At 51.9% G+C, this 17,646-nt stretch overlaps 2 protein-coding genes across 3 annotated transcripts in view; one reads left to right on the forward strand and one right to left on the reverse strand.

Moving 5' to 3' along the window:
• Positions 1-12,496, reverse strand: part of LOC102444983 (uncharacterized) — a 67,061-nt gene extending 54,565 nt beyond the window's left edge. Inside the window, exons 1-3 of the mRNA XM_075908298.1 lie at positions 12,245-12,496; positions 1,884-1,972; positions 882-1,008 (exon numbers count right to left, since the gene is read on the reverse strand). Coding sequence (XP_075764413.1) covers positions 882-1,008; positions 1,884-1,964 — 208 coding nt within the window. The 5' untranslated portion in view covers positions 1,965-1,972; positions 12,245-12,496. The remainder of the gene's footprint in view (positions 1-881; positions 1,009-1,883; positions 1,973-12,244) is intronic.
• Positions 12,497-14,982: 2,486 nt separating this feature from the next.
• LOC102443733 (uncharacterized) overlaps positions 14,983-17,646 on the forward strand; it is a 277,521-nt gene continuing 274,857 nt past the window's right edge. Inside the window, exon 1 of one of the 2 annotated variants that reach the window (XM_014571842.3) lies at positions 14,983-17,318. In XM_014571842.3, the coding sequence (XP_014427328.2) occupies positions 17,151-17,318 (168 nt within the window). In that variant the 5' untranslated portion in view covers positions 14,983-17,150. The remainder of the gene's footprint in view (positions 17,319-17,646) is intronic. The other variant, XM_075907149.1, reaches the window with a different exon arrangement.

The following is a 17,646-nucleotide window of genomic DNA, read 5'->3' on the forward strand; positions in this document are numbered from 1 at the left end:
TCTGCAGGAACAGTAATTGGTGGGCTGGAGGAGACAGGCTGTGGGCATTCTACCTGAACTATTCTCATGCATTTCAATGTGAGCTGTATAGAAAGTAGCTCTCAGATGAAGCAAGTCATGTATTTTTATTGCCTTTTGAAGGCGCTTCCTTTTGGAAGTTTTGCCAGCTGTGACCAATATGCCTGCATTCAAAGCAATGTTTTAGCCTCCTTAAATCCAAATGCAGACTTTCATCTGGTCTAGTATTGCCAACTCTGCTATGTGGGTTAGGGATGTGGGGAAAAAAATCACCTCAATTGTAACAGTTATGCCAGCAAAATCTAGAGAGTCGTAGTTACTTCAGCCATTTCGTGTTGCACTTCACTAATAATCTGGTAATAAAGATACAACGAGGGTGAAGATCCTGAGCTTACACTGATAAGATCAAGTCCATGTCTAACAAAGGGGGAGTTCTTACGATGGGAATTGTCAGCTGTCTAGTAGCAGACATGCTAGTGATGTTCAGGGCTCAGTGAAGGGTAAGTGAAGGTAATGCCAAGAAATCCCCAGGAAAAGGGTAAATGGAGGGTAGGATTTTGTAAGTCTGATCTGGTTTGTGTGGAGGAAGCTCAGAACAGGCATGGGCAGACTCCATTCTCTAGACCAGACCTAAATCCCAGATTTGCCTTAGCAAAGAGAAGATGTTACACTTTGTGTTGTGCTGCTTCTGTGCCCTGTTCCCAGAGAGTTCTGTAGCAGGGAAGAACAGAGCATTCGTGAGAGAGTCACTGGCATGTTGGGGTGATGCCGAGACAGGGCAGAGCAGAGGCTGTATATAAGGATGACAAGAATCTTAATTCTGCATTTCCCCTTCTAAGAACCACAACGACAGGCCTCCTTACCCAGCGAGGTCACGTTCTCATAGTTCTCCTGCATGACGGCTTTGTAGAGGGCTCTCTGAGTGGGGTCCAGCAGAGTCCACTCTTCCCAGGTGAAATACACAGCCACCTCCTTGAAGGGCACCGGCCCCTGAAAAAGCAAGGCCACTCCCATTTAATACCTGCTACCCTGCTCACTAGTCATGGGGAAAATGAACCAATCAAGTGGAAGCTCTGGGAGGCTCTCAGTCAGCATAGTCTCACCCCCACTCAGCTCAGAGGCATCAGGGCAAGGGGAGAAAGTGAGAGACCCTCATCCCCCACCAAGCAGGGAGATAGAGTGTTCACGCCCATCACTCACCGACTAGCCAGAGGTTAATATAGGACATGAAGCCCGCAGCAGAATCCAGGGACAGCGCCCAGCAGATGGATGTGAAGGAAGGGGCAGGTCCCCTAAGATCAGGTCCCCCTGTTCAGGTCCCCTTTATATCTCCCAACAGCTGCTGGTTCGTAAGTTCAGGCCCAGTAAGCTTTCCCAGACCTGCCCAGGGCTCCAAAAACCCTGTTCCAAAAATTAAGGAATTTCCACTCTAAACTGTAAGAGTCTGTTCCTCGACTCGAGGACACAATCCCAATAGGTCTGTCACACCCTGTGTGCCTCTTTCTGCATCAAGGTTCCCTTTAAGCTGCATGGCCTTGCCGCTGCTTACTAAACCCCACCCAGTCAGGAGCTCAGAGCTCCGCGCACGGGGCTGCCTAGTTGGGGGAGGGGTATTTCTCCCTCAGTGACAGCAGTAGCTGCCCGCTGAGCACAGAGCAGCAAGTATCCACCAGACAATAGGGACACATCCCCTCCCTACTGGCAGGGAGAGTCTGGCTGGGCAGGGTTCATTAAGCAGCTGTGGGGCCATGCTGCCTTGCAGCTTAAAGAAAACCTCGTCCTATATAAGTTCTGCCTCTTCCCACCTCCAAATTAAACTCTGTAGACTCTCCCACCACCAAGATATTAACCGTTCCTTTCCCTACCTGAAATGATTCCAGCTCAGTCATTTTCCTTTCCTGTCCCATAGGAAGATGGGATAGCCTGGAGCAAAACATGGATGTCATTCTGCAGCCTGTCAAGGCAAGACGACAATTTAGGGAGCCATTAGAACCAACTAGAAAATTGTGAGGTGACACAAATGACAACCTCCCAGCTTCTCCCTGGCAGAAAGACAACCCAGGCTCTGCCATTGAAAGATCAGAAATGTTTCAAAGTCAAGAAAGTAGGTAGGGCAACTGTAACTAGCTAGGTATCAGTGAGTACAGTGACAACACCAAACACACTTCCATTGAGCTTATGAAATGTTTTAAGGACAACTTTTTGTTTCAGAAGACGGAAGTAGTAACCAGGAGCACTGACATTTTAGACCTGATTCTTACAGAGTAGAACCAGTAATGAATATGAAGGCTGAAGATGAGTGGGTGAAAGTGATTGAGACACTGTAGGATTTCATGACTCAAGTACAGGAAGAAATTAAATACACAATGGACTTCAAAAAGTAGACTTTGAGATCAGGTAGAAAAGGGTCCATTGGAAGAAAACGTAATGGGAAAGGAGTACAGGAGAGTAAGTAGTTTCTCAAAGTGACACTATTAAAGGTGTAACAGAAGTTTAACCTAAAGCAAAGGACAGACAGGCAGAGTAGGAAGAGATCAATATGGGTCCATCAAGAGCTCTTTAATTACTTGAAAATAAAAAGAAGCCTCACAAAAAATGGAAGCAGACAAATTGTGAAAGGGAAGTGCAAAAGAACTGCACAAGCATGTATGGACAAAATCAGAAAGGTTAAAGCACAAAATGAGTTACATCAAGTAAGGGACATAAAGGGCTGTAAGAGAATGGGGAAGAAAAATGTAGGTCTTGTATTTAGCAGGAAAGGAGGGCTCATAAATGATGGAATCAAGAAGACTTGCATGTTTAATGCCTATTTTACTTGTTTTCACTAAATAGATTAACCATAATCAGATATTTTGCATAATTATTACCACCACCAAGTGGAAAGAACAGGTTAAAGAATATCTAGAGAAGTTAGATGTATTTAAGGCCACATAGCATAATGAAATTGAGCACTTAAATAGCTAGTCAAAAGAATCTTGGAATCATTAGCTATTCTCTTTAAGAACTCATGCAGGACAGTTGAGGCTTCAGAGGACTGGAGAAAGGCAAACATAAAACCGGTCTTTAAAAAGAAAGAACCTGGGGAATAAAGACCTGTCAAACTTAATTTCAGTACCTAGAAAGATTCTGCAACAAATTATTAAACAATCTAATATATAAAAGGAGAATGTTTGTATGTTTGTGTTCTAATAACTTGGACACTATAAGGGTATGTCTACACTAGCCACCCTAGTTCGAACTAGGGTGGCTAATGTTGTCATTCGAACTTGCAAATGAAGCCCGGGATTTAAATATCCCGGGCTTCATTTGCATGTTCCCGGGCGCCGCCATTTTTAAATGCCTGGTAGCTCGAACTACCTGCCCGCGGCTACACGTGGCACGGGCTAGGTTGTTTGAATTAACACTCCTAATTCGAACTACTGTTACTCTTCATTGCAGGAGGAGTAACGGTAGTTTGAATTAGGAATGTTAATTTGAACTACCTAGCCAATGCCGCGTGTAGCTGTGGGCAGGTAGTTCGAGCTACTGAGTATTTAAAAATGGCGGCACCCGGGAACATGCAAATGAAGTCCGGGATATTTAAATCCTGGGCTTCATTTGCAAGTTCGAATGACTACATTAGCCAACCTAGTTTGAACTAGGGTGGCTAGTGTAGACATACCCTAAGAGCTACCTCAACCAAACTTTCCATGGGGTAACCTTTACTCCCGGAGAAGGCTGTAAGGGGGTGTGATGGGGGCCCCACTCTCTCTTCCCCCGCACTAGCTCCACTGGCGGCAATGCGCTCCCAGGCTGCTGCTGTTCTGGGCCTGTGGCACTTGTGCAGAGGCAGCGTGTGGAGGACCGCCTTCATGGCACAGGTGCACCTCAGCCGGCGTGCAAACTGGCGGGCAGGTGGATCCAGGGATAGCAGGGATGCCGGCGTAGAAAAGGGCACTGACGGTTAAAACCGGCGCTGGGCCAGACACAAGCAGGGGGGAAGAGGGAGAAGGGGTAGCGGGGTTGGCTCTTTTGCATGCTGCCACCCCCCTGCTTTCCCGCCACCTCCCTAACTGCTGGCCTGTGCCCCACAGACAGAGCCCCGCTCTGCCCCACCCTTCCCCAGCCACCTCCCAAACTGCCAGCCTGTGCCCCACACAGACAGTGTCCCACACCTCCCCTACCACCTCCCTAACTGCCAGCCTGCATCCCACATAGACAGAGAATCTGATTTTCTTCCACCACACCTGTCCAAATATCACCCTATCTAATATATAAAGGAGAATGTTTGTAAGTTTCTGTGCTAATAATTTGGACACTATAAGAACTATCGCATCCAAACTTTGCATGGGATAACCTTTCACCCAGGAGAAGGTTTTAAGGTGCTTTTGGACCTGATTGGGGTCCTGTCTTGCCCCCCACGGCACCTGCAGCCCCGGACGCGAGCTGGGGCGCCCCTCCCGTGTGTAGCCTCTCCCCCTCCCACCCGCGAGGTTACATAACCGACCCTCTTCCCCGCCTCCCCCGCCCCACCGGCACGCAGTGCCCCCACTCCCATGCGCACAATGAGTCGGGCACCTGCCCTGCCCCCCGCGGCACCTGCAGCTCCGGACGCGAACTGGGGTGCACCTCCCACACGTAACCTCTCCTTCACCTGGGGTCACTCCCCACCTGCCACCCCCCCCCCCCTCCAGAAACCAAAACCAAAGCCAGCCAGCCTTTCTGCTTAGCTCGCTGGGCTTATCCGAGCAGAAGGAATCTGTGAGCCTGCTGAAGCGCAGGGCAGAGGGGCCGGGTTAAACCCTCGATGCATTACACTGTGAGTGGGGCTCTTCTGTATCTTGTTCCATCAGGGTTAGATGGGAGCTCTGAGCTTTTGCTTGCCAAAACAGGGCAGGTGGATCCCTGAGCCAACCTTGCAAAGAGAAGTCCCCTTGATACTCACTGCATGACTGTGTACTGTTCTCCTGGGGGCTGGCTGCTTGGTCCTGGGAGGAGGAGTGTCCTGCTGCTCTCAGAGGATCAGGTGTGGGCTAGGAGCCATCAGCCCCCAGGGTCTGTGGGTCTGGGGGTCCCCTGGCTCAGGGTCCCCTCCTTTCCTAAATTTTCTAAATTTTGTTCTTCCAGTTTCCCGAGCAACGCTGGGTAAGACCAGCTAGTTGTAAATAGAAAGGAACATAAATTCTGGCAAGTGTAAAAGTATAATTAGATAGGCCATGCAGCAATTTGAAGAGCAACTAGCAAGAGACAATAACTAATAGCTAATTTTTTAAAGTCCTTCTGAAGCAGAAAACAAGGAGTGAAATGTCTCCCCAACCCCACTTGTAGCAACCATTAGACCTTGAGCACATGAACAAGAACTGGCCAGCCAAGCACCTGAGAGAGAGAATGCTTAGTGCCATCTCACTGTGTTGGAAGGGGGAACATCCAGACTTGTGGGATTTTTAATTAATGTTTCATTAGTGCATAGGAAAAAAAGCAAAACATGAGATTTGGTATCAATATCCAGTAATTAGAGAAAGAAGGGTGGAAATCTGAGGAATTTTTGATCAGTTGTCACAAATTTGACAGAAAAATGGAGAAGTGGGAAGGATTAATAATAAGAAAGGTAAAATCTCAGATAACTTCTTCTCTACAGAGAGAAAAGAGCAACATCAGAAAGGATTTTATATCAGTATGTAAGAAGTTGAGAAAAGGGAAAAATTGGAGGAGATTTTAATTCTAATTTCATAATAAGAAGCAAAGAAAAATCTCAGGACCTATCAAAACAGTAACAGATAACAGGAGAGAAGGGGATGCAAGGAAATTGTGGGATGGATCGCCGTGATACCATGATATGTCAATGCAAATTGGCTGAGGGCCCATCCTACAAAAGGACAATCACCCTGGGTCAAAGCAAAGGTCCCTCTAGCTGAGTATCCTGTCTTTTGACAGTGGCCAATGCCAGGTGCCCCAAAGGAAATGAACAGAACATGGAAGCATCAAGTGACCCAGCTTTTGGCAAAGAGAGGCTATGGACACCAACAACTCACATCAGACCAGGGATGTGAATGGTTAACCTGTAAGCCTCACTCTTAATGGGTGAGGTTTACCAGTTATGGTTAACCGGCGGGGGGCTCGAGCAGCTCCCTGCCCATCATGGCAAGGGGCTGCTCCAGCCCTGTGGGGCACTTTGCAGGCAGGGACATTCCAACCCACAAAAGCAGTCCCTCTCTGTGGCACTATGGGGAGGGGAAGTGCAGTACACACCAGCCCAGCTGGGCAGGAGTGACTCCCCCACCCCACTGTAATCAGTTAAATGGGTTAAACATTACCTTTAACCAGTTAAGCAATGAAATGGGATTTCAGATCCCTACATCAGACCTGATACACCCATTGCTCCAGCACACTGTTGCTATTATCTTTCAACAACGGCAATCAGTCCAGTAAAAGAGAGCCTCACCCACCCTGTCTCTCGGGGGACTTTATAGCAATTCTTGAAAAGTGGAGAGAAAAGGGGTCAAATGCTAAATATGTGATAATACAAGTTAAAAGCACCAAGATCTGAGGGACAATCAATAACTGGAGGGAAAAGTGGGAAAGTTTGAAAGGATTTAAAGATTGAAAGTGGGAAAGTCTGCGCTGGGAGCCGGTTTTTAAACTGGCTCCCATTGTGGACCAGCTCCCACCTGGCTCCCATGCTGCTACCCCTGACACAGAGGCAGCAGAGTGGGATAACAGGGGACTCCCTGGGAGTGGGGCCGGATTGCACTGGCTGCCGGTCCTGCCCCTAGGGACTATAGAATAGTTGAGTAACCAATAAGAATTCATGTAGTTACTCAACTATTCCAGTGTTTCTCAACCTTTTTTTATAAAGTACCTCTTTAAAAAAATATTATAAGTACCCCCAATACCTACAGTTTTCAGACACACAATTTTTTTTCTATCACTGCAACACATTTGCTTCAACAACTTAATCAAAGCCAGGCGGACGGATGATGACATTTTTGGGTGTAAAAAGTACAAAAATAAAGCAGCGCTGTAAAACTTAAAATAAAAATGCAGTTTTCTCCAAATGTCAGTTGTGTTGGTGTACTTGAGAGAAGTCTGGGAGGTACCTCAAGGGTACTCGTATCACTCATTGAGAAACACTAGACTATTCAATTATCTGATATCCAACATCCCTAACCCAGGGCAGGAATTTCCCACCTCAACATGGGCAATTTGCTGCAGGTAAAATGGGTGGGAAACTTTCCCAAGGCTGGGGAGATTTTACACTGAGCTGTGAGAATGAGGAAGTGGGGCAAAATCTGAGGAGGAAAATAGTCACCCGGCCAGTTATTGGGGGGAGAAATCCACCTGGATTTGGGGGAGGACAAGCAGTCAGGAGAAATTAACCCATCTTTTGAAACGGAAAGGGCAAAATCAGTGAGACTAAAATTCCCCCCAGACACTGTCCAGAGACAGCTCCATCTGCCCTGCACACGATCTGTCCCCTTCTTGTTTCCGACCGCGCCCCAGAGGGGAGCCACGGGGGAGGGAGGGGGAGTGCTATCTCTTGCCCCATCTGAACCCCCCACCCCGCTGTGCCTCTAGGACAGCCCCTGGCTGGAGCGGGGGAAGGAGATGGGGGGGGGGGGTTCCCGGCTGCAGACCAGCTCGGAGCCTCCAGGTCCGCGGCGGCGAAGTCAGGCTGTGCAGAGGCGCTGCCCAACCCCCCGTCCCGGCCTTTGTTACCTGTGGTCCGTGGCCCGGGTTGGTGCGGGCAGAGCCCGGGGTTGCTCCCAGCTGCAGGAATCCCGCCCCCCGGGCACCGAGGGTTTAACGCAGGGCGCCTCCCCAGCATTAACACCCCCCCCCCCCCGCAGCGTCTCGTGTTTCACCGCCCGCCCCCGGGAGCCGCGGCTGCTTCTTCACGCCTCTGCGCCTCCCAGCGCCGCCCGCCCCTTCCTGTGCCTGGCAAACCTCAGCTGGGCCCGGGCAACCAGCCCCCGCACCCCGCCGGCCGGAAGGGCGCCGCCGAGCTGGGCACTCCCGACGCGGGCTGACTCCAGTTCTGAGGCCGACAGAACCTGGGGGAGTCGGGGACCCCAAGCTCAGTCCTGGGCAGCTACATCCCCATGGCCAGGGTGGGGACTCAATGTTACAATCCAGTGTCCGGCACATTTTCTGTTACTCGCCCCAATTCTGTTCTCGCTACGCCCCACACCCCCAATCTGCCCTGCTCTCAGGCTCATCCCTCCCCCCACATCTGCGGCCCCCAATCTAGCCTGGTTCTATGGCCCACCTTCTGCTCCCCCCCATCTGCCCTGGTGTAGAGCCCACCTCCCCCCCATTTTACCACGGCTATTCCCCCAACCTCTCCTGGTTCTAGGGCTCACCCACTGTCCCCCAGTCTGTCCTGGTCTAGGGCTCACCCACTGCCCCCCTTTCTGTCTTGGCTGTGCCCCACACCCACAGCCTGCCCTGGTCTAGGGCCCTCCTCCTACCCTCTCTCCCACTGTGCCCTGACTGCAATCCTCAATCTGCCCGACTCTATGCTTCTCTCCCCCCCCCCTTCTGCCATGGCTCTAGGTCTGGCCCTGACTTTCCACAACAGCACCCAGGATCCCAACCAGCATGCTACACAAGGAGCTCATTAGGTACCCAGAGCCATCAGCCAGTCCGTAGCTGCCCAGGCAGATGCCATTTGTGCCCAACTGGTAGAGCAGGACAGGGCAGAGGTAGCTTCTGCATAAGGGTGGCTGCCCCATCGCTAAGCCTGGAGGACACTGCAGTAGGTCTAGAGAAGATGCCCTGCAGCTACTGTCTTTCTTACCTCCTGCAGGCTGGTGAAGAGGTAGACACTGCAGCCTGCTCAGCTTGCCAGGGGCACTGGGTGGAATGGGGAACAAGAGACTGAGGATACCTGGGGAAGGGACACAGAGAGTCTAGGGGAGAATGGCATGCTAGGGACTGGGGAAAGCAGCAAAATGGGGGAGTCAAGTGAGCAACAGATCCTGGGGTTTGGAAGGCGGGGGGCTATGTGACTAGGTGGACCTTGTAGGGGCAGTGAACCAAGAGATGAGGCACTGCGGGAGAGGGTTGTGAATGGGTAACTGGTTACCTAGGAAACATTGTCCTTAACGGGGAATGGTTCCCAAGTAACGGTTAACTGATACCCGGGAGTGGCCCCTCACTTCCCTCCCCAGGCTGGAGTGCCCCTCTGCCTACTGCCCTTTAATTTGTTAAATACTACATTTAATCGGTTAACAAATTAAATGGGGTGGGGGGAGGCAATATTAAGGGTGGGGAAAGATTTGGGAGTTGGAGAAGGGGAGGGCAGGAACTGGGAGCAGGAGGAACCAGTGCTGGGAGGGCAGGAAAGGATCATGAGGAGATCAGGAGCTATAGGGGAGGGGCTGGCTCATGGTGCAGCTAGAGATGGAGAGGTGGGAGAGTCTCTGTACAGATTGACCTAGGAGGACTGTGGCTGGGGGAGTGGGGGTCTTAGCAGGAACAGGGATTTTGGGGTCCCTGTGGCAGCTGGTACGGAAGGATCTTTGTTGGGAATTCCCACTGGGGATTGGGAATTCCCACTGGGGAGTCCTTGTGGGACTGGACAGGGCCAACTTTAGGAAGTGCAGGGCCCAATTCCAACCAAATTTTGGTTGAGGAAAAAAAAACCCCAATAACCCAGTACACAAAAAAACAACTCACAGCCCCTTTAAATCCCCAGCTACAAGGCAGAGTGCCACCTTCCAGCCAAGCCCACGAGCTGACTCCCCCTCCCGAGGCACACAGAAGCCGACGCGCTCCTCCTCCAGGGCTGACGCCCCCTCCCGCAGCACGCCCAGCACGCCAGCACACTTCTGGGTTTAGGGCGCAGGCCCCTCTGGATTTAGGGCATGGGGCACTCTGAATTTAGGGTGTGGGGAATCGAGCTAATCGGCCTAAAGCCAGCACTGCTTGTAGGGGCATCCCTGGCTGGTGAGGTGGGTGGAGGGAGAGGCCTGGATGCTCAGTCTCTGCTAGATGTGTCTCTTTGCAGCTTCTAGGCAAGTGGTGAAGATCTGGTAGGGGTTATCTGGCAGGTGTGGTTGCTGGATTCGGGGGAGGGTCTGCTCAGCAAGGGGGCAGTCCTAGTAGTGGGCCTGGAGGAAGTGTCTGGGGGGGTCTCAATGAGGGCCCTGGGTGATGTTTGGGAGCTGTCTCCCGGCACACCCTGGGGGGGTCTCTGGCTAGAGAGGTGCCAGGGATGTTCTTGGCTGGCGGGTGCAGGAGGCTAGATCTTAGGACTATCTGCAGGGGTGGGCCGGTGTACCTGAGTGTGGGCAGCCACACTCTACTAATGAGCTCACTGCCCTCGTTACATATTTGGGTCAGGCTAAGGGTGTTAAGTATCATGTAATTGACTAATTGAATACTTGATGTAGTTTGCATTGACTATTCGATTAGTCGATAATGCGACGCTGCCACTTTGAAATGCTGCAGCGGCATTTCAAAGGGGGTAGTGCCACCCTGAGCCCAGGGTCAGCATGGAGCAGCTGACCCGGGGCTCCATGCGGTGCTGCCACTTTGAAGTACCTCCTTTTTCTCCCCTCCTTGCTGCCTCTGTTTGATAGGCTAACCTGTCGACTAGCCGACAAGCATTTGCTTATCAGATAGTCGACTCATCTTAACAGCCCTAGGTCTGGCAGGAGGGACTCTCTGCCCATGCCCCCAGGCAGGAAGGTCTGATCTGGACTTGTGGTGCTGCAAGACCGGGGAACTCCCTGCCACAGAATCCGGTGTGCACATGCTGGCCTCTAGCTAGAACAGGGACACTCAGCCACCAAGCCAAAACAGAAATCAGGAAGAACCAGGGTGGAGGACCCCTAGGCTCCCTGCTTCTCCCACAACTCCCTGAGAGGAAGTAATCAGTTTCCCCTATGTAACCTGAGGCTGAGGCAAAGAGGGGGAAGATGCCCCAAAGTGACACAGCAAGAATTAGAACCCAGGCATCCTGGCTCCCAGCCCCCCCACCTCCTCTGTTCTAACCACTAGCTCCCACTGCCATTGCAGAGCCAGTCTAGAACTCAGGAGTTGGCTGGGATATGGGCTGGCACGACACCCAATGGTGACCCTCTAGGTAGCTTCTGTTCTTCTCATGTCTTGGCAAGCGACACAATGTGGCCCCATTTTCATTCCCTCTCTGAGTGGGAGCAGGGAACATGCCTAGGCATGATCACACCTAAAGGACTGGGGTATCTTGTGTTCTTGTAGCCACCTCTGTGCCTAGAGAGACCGAGGGGGTGGGGGGGATGTGAGAGACAATGCCAGGATATGCCCCCTCCTGATACATAGGCAGGGACTGAACCCAGGAGTCCTGGCTCTCAGCCTCCAACCCCACTCTAACCACTAGACCCCACTCCCCACATCCTCAGCTGATTGGCCTGGGAGTGGGGGAGCTTGCCAAGCCTCTTCCAGGACATGGGTGCCTCATGGGAAGGGGGGGGGCAAAGGGGCTCCTCCACCCCCAGACCAATCATGGTCTGGGGTTGGGGTGGCCCTGAACCTTCCAGGGTGGCCCACGGCTACTTCAGAATTTTTTTTAAGTGGCCCACTCGCAAATATTATTGCCCACCCCTGGTCTTCAAAGTGGTTGCCTGGAGCTTGGGAAGGGAAGTGGGTTCTAATGGTTATAGCAAGGGCTGGGAGCCAGACTCTTGGATTCACTCCCCGATTCTGGAAGGGGAGTGGTGTCTAGTGGTTGAAGAGGGGTAGAAGCCAGGACTCCTGGGGTAATGACTGGGGAGCAGAATCTAGTTCAGTAGTAAGCTAGGTGCATCCCACCAGGGTTCTGGGTGTGGCCCAGGAGACATTTTGCTCACTGTTGCCCACACACAAGGTTGCCAGATGCCTGTGTTTTCTCTCCCTGTTGCTGTTTCTTTTCATTACTCGTATTATTCAAGTCACATGCACCCTCTCTCTGCCGCCAATCAAAGCGCTACTACGGTTACACCCCCTCCAGCTCCCCCAAATACTAGGGACAGCAGCGCCGTTACCAAAACAGGCCTATCCCGGGACTCCATCTTGGCTAGGACAGTGGCGGCCCACTGAGATGAACAAGGGGCGCTCATGCGGCCCGCTCACTAGCCCGGGTGGCCCATCGCTGATCTACGGGTTAAGGCCCGGGGGTGGTTCCCACAAAGAGCAGAGCGCGGCGGGGCAGAACAGGGAGTGCAGCGGGGGAGCTGGAGAGGGCCCTGCGGGTGCAGCTGGAAGGGGCCTGCAGGGAGATACTCACCGGAGGCGGGTGCAGCGGGGTGGCGGCCTCTCCCCGCGGCGGGGGCACAAGCAGCCCGGGCTGCAAGGCCAGGCACTAGCAACAGCGCTGCCGTCTTCCCCGGGGCTGGGTGGGTGGGACGTGGCAGCTGTGACCTACAGTGGAGGGGACCAATCAGCTGCTGCGGATGCGGGGGCAAGCGAGTCCCGGGACCTATCAGGGCGCTCCCTGGGCTGCTGTTTGTCCCGGCGCTGCAAAAATCCCAGCACGGTTCGTGCGCGGTGACAGCCCCGCCCGGACAGAGCAGGCTGGAGAAAGGTGACGGCCGGGGCAAGCCGAGGCGACTAGTCACCCCAGAGGGACCCAGGACGCCTGGGTTCTTTGCCTGGCTGTAGGAGGGGAGTGGGGTCTAGTGGGTACAGCAGGGGGGAGGGGCTCTGACCCAGGACCCCTGGGTTCTCTGCCTGGCTGCGGGAGGGGAGTGGGGTCTAGTGGGTACAGCAGAGGGAGGGGCTCTGACCCAGGACCCCTGGGTTCTCTGCCTGGCTGCGGGAGGGGGGTGGGGTCTAGTGGGTACAGCAGAGGGAGGGGCTCTGACCCAGGACCCCTGGGTTCTCTGCCTGGCTGCGGGAGGGGGGTGGGGTCTAGTGGGTACAGCAGAGGGAGGGGCTCTGACCCAGGACCCCTGGGTTCTTTGCCTGGCTGCGGGAGGGGGGTGGGGTCTAGTGGGTACAGCAGACGGAGGGGCTCTGACCCAGGATGCCTGGGTTCTCTGCCTGGCTGTAGGAGACCATTGGCAGATAGAGCAGCCCTAACATTTTATGTCTTCCGCCCCCCCTCCGCTGGGCTTTTTCCGGCTGGATGGAAAACTGGGGAGCGAAGCCCCCATCTAGGTTCTGTCGCCCGGCAGTCGGGGTGAGGTGGGCCTGGCGCTGGGCTGGCTGTGCCCTGTCAGAGCCGCAGGGGGGCCAGCATATCCCTGCGGGAGCAGCGATGGGGGCGGTGGGACCCAGGCGTCCGGCCCGGCCGTCGCTGCTGCCCGGCTGGGTGTTTGCAGCGCACAGGAAGGGGCTGGGAGGAGACAGGAGCTGCGAGCCGGAGAACCAACCCGGCGGAGAGGCGGGGAAACTGGGTTCTGGGGCGGAGAGGGCTCGGCGGGGCTGCTTTGTGGGGTGGGGGCAGGAGCTGTGTTGGGGAGGGGAAGAGCCGGAGTTGCAGGGAGGGGAAGGTAAGTGGGGCAGGTGCGGGGGAGGGGGTTGCACTGTGCAGCTGAGCCAGGAGATGCCAGGGGGAGAAGTGTGTTGGCGGGGTTAATTGCACCTTCTCCGGGTTTATGCCGCTGGCCTCTCACCTGCTGGTACCAATTCTCTCTGGTGCTTCCCTGTTGCTCTCAGTATCACAGGGGTCCCTAACATCCAGAGGGACCCCCTCCCCTTACCTCACCAAGGCTATGTCTACACTCGCGGCTTCTTGGCAAGTAATATGCAAATGAGGCTGAGCGTGGAATATCGCCCAGCCTCATTTGCATACCTAATGAGCCATTATTTTTTTCAGAAGAGGCTCTTGCGCAAGCAGGAGCGTCTACACTGCCCCTTCTTGCGCAAGAAAAACCCTCTTGCGCAACGCCATTCTTTCTGAAAAGTAATAGGTGTAACAGAATTACACAAGAGGGTTTTTCTTGCGCAAAAAGGGACAGTGTAGATCCTCCTTGCGCAAGAGCCTCTTCTGAAAAAAATGGTGGCTCATTAGGTATGCAAATGAGGCTGGGTGATATTCCATGCTTAGCTTCATTTGCAATTACTTGCGCAAGAAGCCGCGAGTGTAGACATAGCCCAACTGTCCTCTCTGCTCCCTGTGCCGGCTCTCTCACATGTCCCTTTAACACCCCTCAGATGGGGGGGTTCTCTCTCCTCCCCCTTTGTGTCTGCTACAGCCATTTGTCCTTGTCCTGATGGAAAAGGGTTGCCTCCAGTCATTCCTCAAATGGAATCAGTGGAGGCTATTTAGCTGAGCTCTGAGACAGGTTGGTTTTGGGATGGGAGTACAGGATCTTTCAAAACGGGTCATTTCTGACGAAAATGCCCCATCTAAACTGCCGGGGGGGGAAGGTTTCGAAAAGCCCCGTTTCGAAAAAAGCGGCGGCTGCCATTCTGCAAATGAAGCGAGGGATGTTTAAATCCAAACTTCATTTGCACTTTCGATAACTCTAATTTACATTCCTCTGCCAACAGAGGAGTGTTGTTTAGACTAGCCTCAGAGAGTAGTTATTAACAGTTCACAGTCATACTGAAAGGGCATGAGTGGGATTTCTGCAGGGTCTATTTTGGGACTGGTTCTCTTCAGTATCTTCATGAACTATTTAAATATTAGCATAGAGAGTACAATTATTAAGTTTGTAGATGATACCAAGCCAGGAGGGGTTGCAAATTGTTGGAGGATAGGGTCATAATTCAAAATGATCTGGATAAACTCTAGGGCTGTGTCTACACTGGCATGTTATTCCGGAAAATCAGCTGCTTTTCCGGAAAAACTTGCCAGCTGTCTACACTGGCCGCTTGAATTTCCAGGAAAAGCACTGACGATCTAATGTAAAATCATCAGTACTTTTCTGGAAAAACTATGCTGCTCCCGTTCGGGCAAAAGTCTTTTTCTGGAAAACTGTTCCGGAAAAGGGCCAATGTAAACAGCACAGTAGTATTTTCCGCAAAAAAGCCCCGATCGCGAAAACGATGATCGGGGCTTTTTTGCGGAAAAGCGCATCTAGATTGGCCACGGACGCTTTTCCACAAAAAGTGCTTTTCCGGAAAAGCGTCCTGCCAATCTAGATGTGCTTTTCCGAAAATGCTTTTAACGGAAAACTTTTCCGTTAAAAGCATTTCCGGAAAATCATGCCAGTGTAGACGTAGCCTGGGAATGATCTGAGTTACATAGGATGAAGTTTAATAAGGACAGATGCAACGCACTTGGGAAGGAACAGTCAGTTTCACACATACAGAATTGGCAGTGACTAGCTAGGAAGGAGTACTGCAGAAAGGAATCTAGGGGTCATAGTGGACCAGCAATGTGACACTGTTGCAAAAAAAGCAAACATGATTCTGGGATACATTAACAGGAGTGTTGTGAGCAAGACATGAGAAGTCATTCTTCCTCTCTATTCTGTGCTGATTAGGCCCCAGCTAGAATATTATGTCCAGTTCTGGGCACCACATTTCAAGAGTTGTGGAAAAATTGGAGAAGGTCCAGAGAAGAGCAACAAAAATGATTCTATCAAAAATGATAGAAAACATGACCTACGAGGGAAAACTAAAAAAACTGGGCTTGTTTAGTTAAGAAAAGAGAAGACTAAGAGGGGACATGATAGCAGTTTTCAAGTATCTAAAAGGGCATTAGAAGGAGCAGGGAGAAAAAATGTTCTCCTTGGCCTCTGATGATTGGACAAAAAACAATGGACTTAAATTGCGGGAAAGGAGGGTTAAGTTCGACATTAGGAAAAACTTCGTAACTGTCAGGGTGGTTAAACACTGGCATAAGTTGCCTATGGAGGCTGTGGAATTGCCATCTCTGGAGATATTTAAGATCAGGCTGGATAGACATCTGTCGGGGTTGATCTAGACAGTGCTTGGTCTTGCTGTGAGTGCAGGGGACTGAACTTGATGACCTCTCAAGTCCTTTCCAGTTCTAGAATTCTGTGATTTAATGAGTTTGCTTCTTTCCATTTCATTAAAAATGTCAGTTAAAAATAGGAATGTAAGTGACTAGTTGACTACCCGATAAACCTAGGCTTTGGGTAGTCGAGTCACTACTCAACTAGTTGTCCCCTGTTCTTTGCTGCTTCTGTATCAGAGACAGCAAAGGTGGAGAGCAGGAGCTGATGGTGGGGGGAGCTGGCTTAAAAGCTGGTTATCCCCAGCACTGTCTCCGTGGGGGCAGGGGAAGCAGAGGAGACAGAGATGCAGTGGTTGAAATGGCACAAGTTTGAGCAGTCCCGGCTCACACTGGATCCCAGATACTGCGCCTCTGCTCCCAACAAGCCACAGAGAACTCCCTTGTTGACTAATTGAGTAGTTGATGGAAATTCCATTGACTACTCAATTAGCTTCCCAACCGCTATTTAACATCCATAGTTAAAAATCCCTCTTAGTTTTGGGGTTGGTCCCCATGCTTCTAAATTGCAGAAACTTCTTTGTGGGAGGAAACCTCTTGCCCTAAATTGTTTTCCTCTTGGAGGTTGCAGGAGCTTAAACTGCCCAGTGGTCATCTGTCCCTTCTCCTTTGTAACAGGGCCTGACTTTTGTTCATAACCTGATTCTTGCTAACTTTGCTTTATAGCAGCAAGGGCTTTTACCAGGCCTCCTGTCTCAAGCTGTCTCTTTCTGCTACTCTGGGACTGGCATGAAAGTGACTCTGCACACACAACCTGTCCTTGTTTCTCCTCCCACTAGCAATTGCAGGAGCAAATCCAGCTGTGGGAGAGCAAACAATGCAGGGGTGAGCCTTTCCCAGCCAGAGGGGCAGAGACTGGGGAAGGAAATAGAAGGGGAAAAGGGACTGAAGGGACCAGTGGGAGAAGTGAATGGGGAGAGAGATTTCCAGTTCTCTTACCTACCCAGACATGTATTCTAGCACCCTGGGCAGCATCACTTTCCTATGAACAAATTGAGGATCAGAGAGAGGAAAAGCCAGTTACTGACTCCATATTTCCCTTGCTTGGGTGTCACATTGACCCCCAGGGCAGCAAGAGGGAATCCCCTGCAGTGACTCATTTGATTCTGCTCTTTTCCCATTTTCTGTCCAAAGACTTTGTTCCGGGGGAGGTTTAAAGTTGTGTTGTGAGCTTAGCCTGGCAGGAGGGGCCAGGTCTACATGGTAATAAAGAAATCTAGCATGGTCCCAGTGTGACAGAGTGTAGGATGTCTGTCTGCCGGGAATGGCCTGGAGGAAAGGTGACGTGCAATTGATTCTAATCTGTTTTGAAACTTCCACAACCATCCTTCTCACCCCAACAGACTGTGGCACGACATTCATGTATCGCTCCAGCTCATCGCGTCCTGCCATGGCACAGGGCAGAGAAATGGCTGCAGCAGAGCCAGTTCAGGTAGGGATTTTTTGGGGGCTGCTGGTGGGCTCCTGCTGGAGGGAGGGGGAAAGATGCACAGGAAGGGGGAAAGCTTTGGAGGTTGGAGCAGGGTGGAGAAAAGGAGGAGGACAGAGAATGGCAAACCTTTCAAGACAAGGTTGAATATGTGGCTTAGATTTTAGGAACAGATCCATGAGATCTGGAGGTGGACGTGGCCTAATTTATGGAAGGGGAAAGAATGGGGCTGGGAGAACCAACCAGACTCCCTGTGCTGGAGCTTGACCCAGCCAACCAGCAGCTGCTGGGAGATATGAAGAGGGCCCCCTTCAGGAAGGCTTAGGGGAGC

Source organism: Pelodiscus sinensis, chromosome 24 (genome assembly GCF_049634645.1).
Source record: "Pelodiscus sinensis isolate JC-2024 chromosome 24, ASM4963464v1, whole genome shotgun sequence".
Taxonomy (NCBI): domain Eukaryota; kingdom Metazoa; phylum Chordata; order Testudines; family Trionychidae; genus Pelodiscus; species Pelodiscus sinensis.